General features: G+C 44.4%; 1 protein-coding gene across 4 annotated transcripts; it reads right to left on the bottom strand.

The window, feature by feature from the left end:
• Positions 1-4,332: 4,332 nt before the first annotated feature.
• Positions 4,333-9,470, bottom strand: Ndufb2 (NADH:ubiquinone oxidoreductase subunit B2). Of its 4 annotated transcripts, none has more exons than XM_085683860.2 (4): positions 9,324-9,470; positions 6,979-7,123; positions 5,272-5,374; positions 4,333-4,412 (listed from the first exon to the last, which is right to left on the bottom strand). In XM_085683860.2, exons 1-3 carry the CDS (start codon positions 9,419-9,421, stop codon positions 5,300-5,302), a joined length of 318 nt encoding a protein of 105 aa, XP_085539986.1. In that variant the 5' UTR covers positions 9,422-9,470; the 3' UTR covers positions 4,333-4,412; positions 5,272-5,299. The 4 variants fall into 4 exon arrangements, with proteins under 4 accessions (XP_085539986.1, XP_085539987.1, XP_085539988.1 ...); XM_085683861.2 differs by having other exon boundaries at positions 5,276-5,374; XM_085683862.2 differs by having other exon boundaries at positions 5,298-5,374.
• Between the last annotated feature and the right edge of the window lie 678 nt (positions 9,471-10,148).

The following is a 10,148-nucleotide window of genomic DNA, read 5'->3' as shown; positions in this document are numbered from 1 at the left end:
GGTTCCAAACCTATGGCAATCCGTACCCATCCCTCCTGTCTGTAACTGCCAGAGATTTGGGTTGGTGTCACTTCAGTTCCACTCAAGCATTGGAAAGGTTTTCTGGAGTCTGGGGTGTGCCCAGGGAAAAGGCGGGGACTTTTTCATTATCCACAGACCTCTCTATACCTGCTTTGCAAAAATTATAATGGAGTAACTATTTTTAAAGCTTATTTTTCAATTCATAAGAAAAAGACATTTATTTTCAATCAAATGAATGATGTCTCCTTATTACCCCTTATTCCTCAATGTCTGCTTGATTTTTTTTTTTCTTCTCTATACCTACTTCCTATTACTTTAGTTCTTTTCCTGCTCAGGTCCCTTCATTTGTACTTTGGAGTTTTCTCATGTAAATTTGTATAATGGAAAATATTGTTCAGTTTGGATAGAAAGCATGGAGAATTAAATAAAAAGATAGCTGAAATCAAATTGAAGAAATTTATTTCTGTGTAAAGTTATTTAAAAACTCTGTATTATAAAAAAGGCCAAAAAAAGTGCTATGTAATTGATGTGAATATGCGAATACTGCTATAATAAAGATTGACTGCATGGAGAAATCTAAGATTATTTTTCTAGCATTGACATCTAATAATAGTAGTCACTGGCTATTGACAGTCCAGGCTAAAATGCACTTTTTGTTTCAAAATGCACTTTTTGTTTCAAAATGTTGATCACTTCTTGATGGTAGAAATTAAAGTTGGCCAGATGCCTGCATGGTCTAGCCAACTTATAATTGTCTTTTGATCAAGTTTTGGTGATGGCCCTCACAGACAGTGTTGTGTGACCTGCATCTCTGGCTTAAAGTAACTGTTCTCTGTGTAACTACATACTTGAAAGTACAACTTAAGAGCTGGGTGATCGTGGCGCACATCTTTAATCCTAGCACTTGGGAAGCAGAGGCAGGCAGATCTCTATGAATTTGAGGCCAGCCTGGTCTACAGAGTGAGTTCCAGGACAGCCAGGGCTGTTACAGTGAAACCTTGTCTCGAAAAGCCAAAAACCAAAAGCCTTTGTGACACAACTTGCAGTTACATAAACTCATCTGAAACCCAACTCGTGTTTTCAGTGCTGGTTCCCAGATGGACTGGCTTTATGCATCTAATTTCAGAATCTCCTTTACTTTGAAGAATACCTGAGATACCTTCAGACAAAACATATCAAACACTAGAAGGTTTCCAGAAAGGAAAAAAAAAAAAAGATAACTTTAAAACGCCACACCTAGAAACCCTCCAAGAACAGTCTAAAAGGACAGAAAAACTGCCAGAAGAGGGCAGGCTTTAAGGGCTGCTTCTGACCTTTCCACCTCTCTTGTTCACAAAGACAAAGCTATCTGCCAAGCTTCATCCTAACACTTACTTTGGAATGCACCTTCAGTGCGCATTGAAGTCAGAAAGAGCTGATACACTTGCTTGGGTTTTTTTGTTGTTGTTCTTTGGTTTTGGGTGTTTTGTTTTGTAAAAGAGTTGTTCTTGAAGAGGAATGGAATCACATCTGGGGAAAGTTTACAGATAAGTCTATGTGGCGCTTCCCTGTGAGAATCAGACCAGGATTCCAGGGTGGCCATAAGCCTAGTTTAGATAAAATATTCTAAAAATACTCACTGCAAACAGTAGATAGCTACTTCTGTTTAGAGCAGCAGTTCTCAACCTGGGGCCAAGTGACCCTTTTACAGAGAGTACCTAAGATCATCAGAAAATACAGATATTTACATTATATTTGTAACAGTAGCAAAATTACAATGATAAAGTAAAGCACAATTAGTAAAAACTCAGAGAGAAATTGCATTTCAACCTGAAGAGCGATGCAGCCAGCCACTGGCTCTTACCTCTACCTCAGTCCAAAATGATGATCTCATTCCGAGATTCCTGGTCTCCTCCCTGTTTTATAATCCTCTCTAGGGCTGGGATTAAAGGTGTGTACCGCCTGTTTTCTATGGCAACTAGTATGGCTACTGAGATTAAAGGTGTGTGTCACCACTGCCTGGTCTGTCAGGCTGATCAGTGTGGCTGTTTTACTTTACCGATCCCCAGGTAAGCTTTATTAAAAATACAATTGAAATTCCGCTACAATGAAGTACCAACAAAAATAATGTCAAGGGTCACAGCATTAGGAGAGCTGAGAACCACTAATAGAGACCTATGCTTTGTGCTAAACAGGTCTAAGCTACTTTACAAATAGAGAAATTAAGATACAAGATGAACAAAAGTACTTTGCCCACACTCAGCAAGTAAAAGACAAGACTTATGAACAGATCTGGCCAGTTTAACTCTAGAGCTTGGGAAGCTTTATTTCTGAAACTGTACATCACAACCCACAAGTGGGTAGTAAAATCAGTTTGGGATGTCTCCACTAGCTGTGGAATTTTTTTGTTTGTTTGATTTTTCAAGACAGGGTTTCTCTGTGTAACCCTGGCTGTCCTGGAACTCACTCGGTAGACCAGACTGGCCTCAAACTCAACAGAGATCTGCCTGCTTTTGCCTCCTGAGTGCTCTGGGATTAAAGGTGTGCACCACCAAGCCTGGATCCACTAGCCATGTTTTAAGTCCACACACTAGAATAAACAGGAAGCACTGTTTGGGAACTTTGAGTAGTATAGAAACTTAAGATTTGACTAAAAAAAAAAGAAGAAAAAAAAAAAAAGACTACAGCCAAGACCTCAGTTCTGGCTTGGCAAATTTCCAACCCATCTACCCATAACTCAGCTTCATCTTATGAGACAAATAATACTGTGAAGAGTTAATGAGATAACGCATGCTCTTAACAGTGTCTGGCCTGTGCTGCAATTTGCTGTGAATTTCCATTCTGTTACCATCAAACAAATGCTATACTTAGTGTTTCTGTGGGACCCTCTTCCATTTAAATATTTCCTCGGGTATATACAGCCATGTAGAAGGCATTTCTTTGAGCAGGTTGGGGAGTTTTTGGCATCTGGCTTGCATCAGTTTTCCAGTCCAAACATGGAAATGAGGATTCCAACATTCTTCTAAACAAAAGAATGTATTTAAAATTACCTATTAAGCAATTCCTTGCTTCTAAGGAAAAGAACTAGGCATTAGCCTGCTTAAACTTACTGTTGTAGACTATGTTCTCAGTGTCTTTACCGACATAAGGAGTGGGAGGGTAAGGAGAGACGAGAGACGTGGAAAGCACAGCCTACCCTCACAGATGTGAGGTGCCCCCAGTGCCACAGCTGGGGTGACTGTGGCTGTCAGAAACACACAGCTGTTTTAGCTGTTTCAGCTTCTGCTGCTACTGTGACCTCTGGAAACTGAAGAAAAGGTAGAAAATTCTATGTTATAGGGATCCCTATTGTATTCCATCTTGAAGCCTACCAACAAGTTGGTCAGGATGTAAACACAAACCGGCAACCATTAACATTAGTCCCATCCTCTCCTTACTCGTTCACAGCCACGTTAGGCTGTTTCTCACATAGAACTTGGTCTTCACCTAGAGCAAGAGTCACCATGTTCCTAAACACACTTCCTATAAACCCTGCTTACTCAGAGCATTGCCAAACGCCTTAGTACATCATCCAATAGGCTTCTTTCACAACTCTGAGCAAATCTCATGAGTACTGACTTATCTAAAAACAGTTCTTTTGTTTGTGTGACTTTGAGGTAGCTCTCACTCTGTATCCCAGGCTGTCTCCAACTTAGAATCCTCAGGCCTCACTCTCCACGATGCTAACTCCCTCACCCCCACCTCTAATCAGTCTTGGCACTGTACTCCCAAGGCCAAGGTGGTCAAAAACTTAATGAGAAGTTAAGTCTTCAAACTGTTCCACCAGACTTTTCTTTGTGGACAGAAGAAACCACTTATCTCCTTATAACTGTTGTTAGGCCACAGAAGTTGCAATACCCTGGAACAACATTTTGGGAAAAATAAAAAATCCTTACCCCCAGTCCTAAGAAATTCCTAGTCAGGCATGCCTTGAGTCCTGCAGGAGATACGGAAACTGTGGACTCTGCTGACGCCTAACCTCTGGGGCAACAATTAAGCTGTGGTGGCTTTATAGTCACATCACCTGTCCACACATGCAACTAAGGCAGGAGCTGAGGAGGAGGCGTGGGACCTAAGTTATGCATAAGCTGGGGTCAGACATAAGGTAACCCCCACCAGTGTGTGATGCCAAGCAAGAAACTATCTTCTTGTTCCTTAATAACCCCAAAGAAAGGACACCTACATCACAGGGGACTCGAGAGGATTGGCTGACAGGGCACAAACCACTTAGTCCAGCAAGCAGTCAGAGAATAGAATAAAGGATAGCTGTCACCAGAAATATAACTCAGTTCCTCATTCTTGGCAAACCACTTTAATTTACAACTTTAAATATGAAGGCTGTATGAAGTTTCTTGAAACTTCTCACCTTGCTCCTGTAGGGAAAGAAAAGTAGGTAAGTTTTAAGAACTATTACATTTATTAATCCAAATTCATAATCTTATTTGTCCAATTATTCAAGCATTTTTTTTTAGCTCTTACTGAACAGCCTTTCAAGAAAAAAAAGCAAAATTACCCTTTCTAGTCTAGTTGTTAAAGTGTTAATTCCATCTTTTCACTTGAACAGTAAAAGCAGGGCATGCTTATACAGCTACATAGCATAAACTCTAACCACTATATTCCAGGAAATAGCACAGAACTGGTTTCTTTGGGGTTTGTTTTGCTATTGATATTGATGTTCTTTAGTTTGGTTTTTCAAAACAAGGCTTCTCTGTGTAGTTTTGGAGCCTGTCCTGGAACTCGCTCTGTACACAAGACTGGCCTCGAACTCAAAGTCACCTGCCTCTGCCTCCTGAGTGCTGGGATTAAAGGTGTGTACCGCCACTGCCTGGCAGTTTGTTTGCGGGTCCCAACTCACTCTGTAGTGTCGTCTGATTACTATCCTCTTGCCTCCACCTCCCAAGTGCTGGGATTCCCAGGAACAGACTAGCAAACCTGGGGTTCCTGTTTTCTTGAACCTTGTTTAATGCTGGCAACAGAACCCAGGGCCCTGACCACACAGAATTTATCTTTACTCAAGAGTTGGATAGCAACCAAAAACTGTAACCTAACTTTAAGACTACTTTTTTTTGTTTTTAATATATGATGACTAGAAAATAATAAGGGGATGCAGGCTAGCAATGTGAGAATGGCTAGGCAGACATTAGATAAGACCAGTGGTTGTTAGGATAAGCTTGATTAAGGCCACTAAGAGTGCAAAACAAGTCAGAATTTAAAAACGACTTTTGGGCATACCTACTTGTACGGAGTTAAGTTTATACCTTCAGTCCTCGTCATCAGGAGGGATCCCCAATTCTTCATCTGTCCACTGTGAAGGATCTGGATATGAAAAGTGGCCCTGGTGACAACCAGTCAAAAGAAAACAAAGTCAAGAGTCTGTACTAATACATGCAGCTGATTTTGAAAGAATAACCTGCAGTAATGACTAGAGCCAGCACCTGTGATAGGAGACCTTAACCATTCAGTGGTCCCCCTGCTTCAATCTATTCAAGTGTTTAGAGGTGGCGGCAGCCTAAGCCACTGAGTATGTTCATGATGAAGAGCAGGAACAAGTGGAGGCCATAGGTCTCATATATACTCCTTGTCTCAGCAATAGCTCATAGTCTTGGCAAAACAAAATGTTTCAAATCCTTTACTCCTACTGTGAGATTTGGGAGCCTCAAGCAGAGGCAGTCTCTTCAATCCTGACCTGGAGACCTGACTTCAGCTTCTATGTCTACTTCTACTACCTACAGCCTCAAACTTAAAGACATCTGCCTGCCTCCTAAATGCTGGGATTAAAGGAGTGCACCACCACCACCCAGGGAAAGGGATATCTTGATAAAGGGGACAATTTGGGGGTTAGGGAGAAACCTGGGGCCAGGGAAACTCCCAGGAATCTACAAGGATGACCCCAGCTGAGACTCCTAGCAATAGCGGAGAAGGTGTCTGAACTGGTCTTTCCCTGTAATCAGATTGGTGACTTCCCTAATTGTCACCACAGAACCTTTATCCGGTAACTGATGGAAGCACACGCAGAGATCCAGCTAAGCACTGGGTCGAGCACCATGGTCCAGTTGAAGAGAGGGAGGAGCAATAATATGAGCAAAAAGGTGAAGATCGTGATGGGGAAACCCACGAGACAGCTGACCCGAGCTCACTGGAGCTCACAGACTCTAGAACGACAGCTAGGGAGCCTGCATAGGACCTACCTCGGCCCTCTGCACATGGGTAACAGCTTAGTCTGTTTGTCGGGCCCCTAGCAGTGGGATCAGACCTGTCCCTGGTGCTTGAGCAGGCTTTTAGGAACCTATTCCCCATGTTGAGATGCCTGCCCAGCCTTGACGCAGAGAGGAGCTTGGTCCTGCCTCAGTCTGATAGGCTATGCTTTATTGACTCCCATGGGAAGCCTACCCCTCTCGGGAGTGGGGTGAGGTTAGACAGGAGGAGGTGGAGGGAATAGAAGGAGAAGAGGGAAGGGAAACTGGTTGGTATGTAAAATAAATGAAAAAACTTAATAGAAAAACCTGGCTCAAACAAAAAAAGTTAAATGTGAAATTTAACCTACAAATGAAGATAAATGATAAAAGAATGACTTCTAGGGGGCTGGTGAGATGGCTCAGTGGTTAAGAGCACTAACTGCTCCTCCAGAGGACCCGGGTTCAATTCCCAGCACCCACATGGCAGCTTGCAGCTGTCTGTAGCTCCAGTTCAAGAGAATCTGACAACATTATACCAATGCACATGAAATAAAGTTAAAAGTTTAAAAAAAAAAAAAAAGAATGACTTCTAGTCCCCTTCCCCACCTGGCAACCTAATGGAAACCATACATCACCAGGTCACACGGCAATACGGTGTACAGGGTACACCTGGACAGAAAAAGACCACACACAAGCTAAGCTAGCCATGTCACCTCCCTCCCCTGCTCTCAGCTCAGGACTAGAACCGTTCTCCCACACTTACCAGCACAGCGTCCGAGTCGTGCCAAAAGCGCCAGAGAATCCAGAACCACATGAGTGAGCTTAAGAACTCACCGTAGATCACCTGTTTCTGGGTGAGTTGAGGAAATTCCCTGTACTTGGGCGGAATATGCACCCCACCGCCAGCACTAGGAGAAAAGACAATATGGAAAACGGCTTCTTACTGAATTTCCAGAGCAGAAGGTCATCTCAGCCTTCACCTGCATCTTTAAAACCGAAGCTAGCACATCTCATCTACCCCGAAATCCAGACTGACCTGCTCCTGCTTCCTTCACAGACTGGTTTTTCATTTGGCTTGCTTTAAACATGGAGACAGGAAAACTGGTTGAGTTGCCAAGAGGCCACGGTATGGTTTCATTTAGCGAAGAGTCACCATAATACACTGGGAGCAGTGATAATTATAGGGTGCTGCCCCCAAAGTTGTGTACAAAGGACTGGGAACCTGAAGTAGTAGGTTATTAACTTACCCTACCCCCCCAAAAGAAAATGAAAATTACTTTTGTTCCGTTTAGTGACATACTTCAGAGACAATGTGCATCCTGGGCCCTAGTGCAGTCTTTATCCAAGGACTATCACATAGACGCCAAGCACCATAGCACAGGCCTAACCCCTGCACCTGGACAATCGAGGCGGGAAGATCAGTTCAACATCATCTATGTAGGAAGTTTAAGGTCATCCTGGGCTACATGAACTTGGGAAATCCTTTTTAAAACTCTAATAACTGAACAAAGCCAAAAAGCCGCAACGATAAACCTGAATAAAACCAACTGGGTGTGGGGGACTCGTTTAGGCACTCACTGGCAAACTGTGGCACACAAGCCGTAAGGGCAACACTTTTTGTTTTGTTTTGTTTATCAAGATGGTTTCTTTGTGTGTAGTCTTATAATGGGATCTGGTAAAAGGCATACATGCAGATAGAGCACTCATAAACTTAAATAAAATCTCTTAAAAATGGGATGCTAAATGAAATAAATAAAGAGTCCAGGGGCTGGAGAAATGGCTCAGCGGTTAAGAGCACTGACTGGTCTTCCAGAGGACCCGGTTCAATTCCCAGCACCCACATGGCAGCTCACAACTGTCTGAAAATCCAGTTTCAGGGGATCTGACACCTTCACACCAATGCACATAAAATAAAAATAAATAAATCATATTAAAAAAAAAGAGTCCATTTTTGAGCATTACTAACCAAGCACAAATGCCTGGGAAGCAATTACTAAAGCTGACATTCACAGGGAGTTCATGCAGACAACTAGGTGACTCAGACTCCCACCCAAGAGACAATTAGTCTAATCATTAGACTTCAGAATCAAGCTGTAGCCCCATAATAAATGGGTGAAAGATTAATAAACCAACGGGAAAGAAATCAAAACTTGTCACCAGAGATCAAACCTCTGGTGTGTCTGCACCCAAATTCTGAGTTGGACCTGTGTCGCCAAAAAGCCAAGGCGAGCGCCGGAGAGCTATTCCCGTGGTAGACCATTTCCCTAATTGGGGTAAGGGAAACCCAAGCTAAGGATTTAGAGTGAGCTTGGATTGGAGGCATCCTCAAGAGAATAAGAGAATTAAGACCTCAAAAGAACTCTCGACGGATTAACCCTGCCGGGATACAAGATCCAGGTCAAAAAAAAAAGTCCACTACAACAAAACTAGACGCTATGAGTGTTACAAATCTCCGGTGGAGAGAAAACAGAATGAGCATGAAACAGCATACAGTACGGGATTTAAAGTGCCAAGTTTAAAGCCGGGCGTCAGGGTGCACGCCTTTAATCTCAGCACTCAGAAGGCAAAAGCAGGCATAATTTTACAGTTCGAGGCAACCCCGGTCTAAATAAATTGGTTCTAGGCCAATCGAGGCAAACTAGTGAGATCGTCTCAAATAAAGTGCCAGATTTTAAACGTAAACATGTGCCTACTGGTAAAAATAACGGACTTACTACCTTCCTGCCTTAAGGTCTCCCGTGACTGCCCAGGACTGTTAGCGAAAACCTCAGTCCTCACTTGTCTCAGAGCCCATCTCCACCCGTCTCCACGCGCTCCTGACCTCCACTCCCCTGCTGCGTGGAAAGTCTTCAGTCGGGACTGTGCGTGGCTTATCATTCAGGTTCTAGTTCAAGCCTTTCTCTGGCATTTCCGTGCCATTCCATCACCTCCACCCCACCGACCTCCCTAAAGCCAGTCTCGGTCCAGGCGGACTACAAGATCCAGCATTCCTCGGGGGCAGCGGAGTGCGCACCGACCCTGCTGGCAGCCAGGCTCAAGGTGACGGCGTCCGGACAGCGGCGATGGCAGTTCGAGCCAGCCGAGCCCTCATCCCCACCCGACACTCACTGACGGACTCCACAGTCTCTAGCCGCCCGCGCTCGGCAGCCCCGGAGCAGGCGGCCTCCGACGCGACCGAAAGGTGCCAGCCGCGTCAGCGCAGACATAGTGGCGAACGGAGAGCAATCTGCAGCTCTCCCACCCCTGATGCGTCACTTCCCAAGTCCCGCCCTGTGATGTCACGGCATCTACCTGGCCAATGGTGGGCCACGAGGGACATGCTCAGGCGTAGTTAGCCTCTTCTTGGCGGAACTTGGAGGCTCCAGGCTAACGGGCGGGCGGAACGGCCGTCCTTCGGAAGGAGCTAGGGCTGTCTCGTGACACAGCCTGGCAAGGTGCTCCTAGCTGACCTTGCTGCTGCTCCTTACTTTGACTTATGTGGGCAGTGCCTTCATGCGTGTTCCTGCCACTATGGGCTCCGTGTTAACGGCCTAAGTCCTTTCTGAAGCATGCCAGTGTTGTTTCAGTCTTGGTCTGAAATCTGATGGTTAGCCAGCAGCCAGGGTGTTAAATCACACTACGTGGACCGGTGGCGGTCCACCGGTCACCTGAGGAACCTAACCCTGAAATCTCGGAATAAGTAAGGCCAGGAATAGAAGTGAAGGTTCCTAAACAACTTGATCCTTAGCCAGCACAGGATTCTGTTTTGTCTCCTGTTATTTATTATTCCTGCAATAAGCAAGCAGACAGACGAAAACATGAGGGCAGTCCATTTCAGACCAGCGGCCACCAGGATAGTAACAAACCTGAGAACTGGCCTCAATTGTGATAATGGAATCGCAGAGGAAGCTGTAGCACAAATATAAACACATTTCGATCTCTCTGAAGATGCAC

The sequence above is a fragment of the Myodes glareolus genome, chromosome 25 (genome assembly GCF_982192425.1).
Source record: "Myodes glareolus chromosome 25, mMyoGla1.1, whole genome shotgun sequence".
NCBI lineage: Eukaryota > Metazoa > Chordata > Mammalia > Rodentia > Cricetidae > Myodes > Myodes glareolus.
The sequence above is the reverse complement of the archived record's forward strand: the minus strand, read 5'-3'. Positions and strand labels throughout refer to the sequence as shown.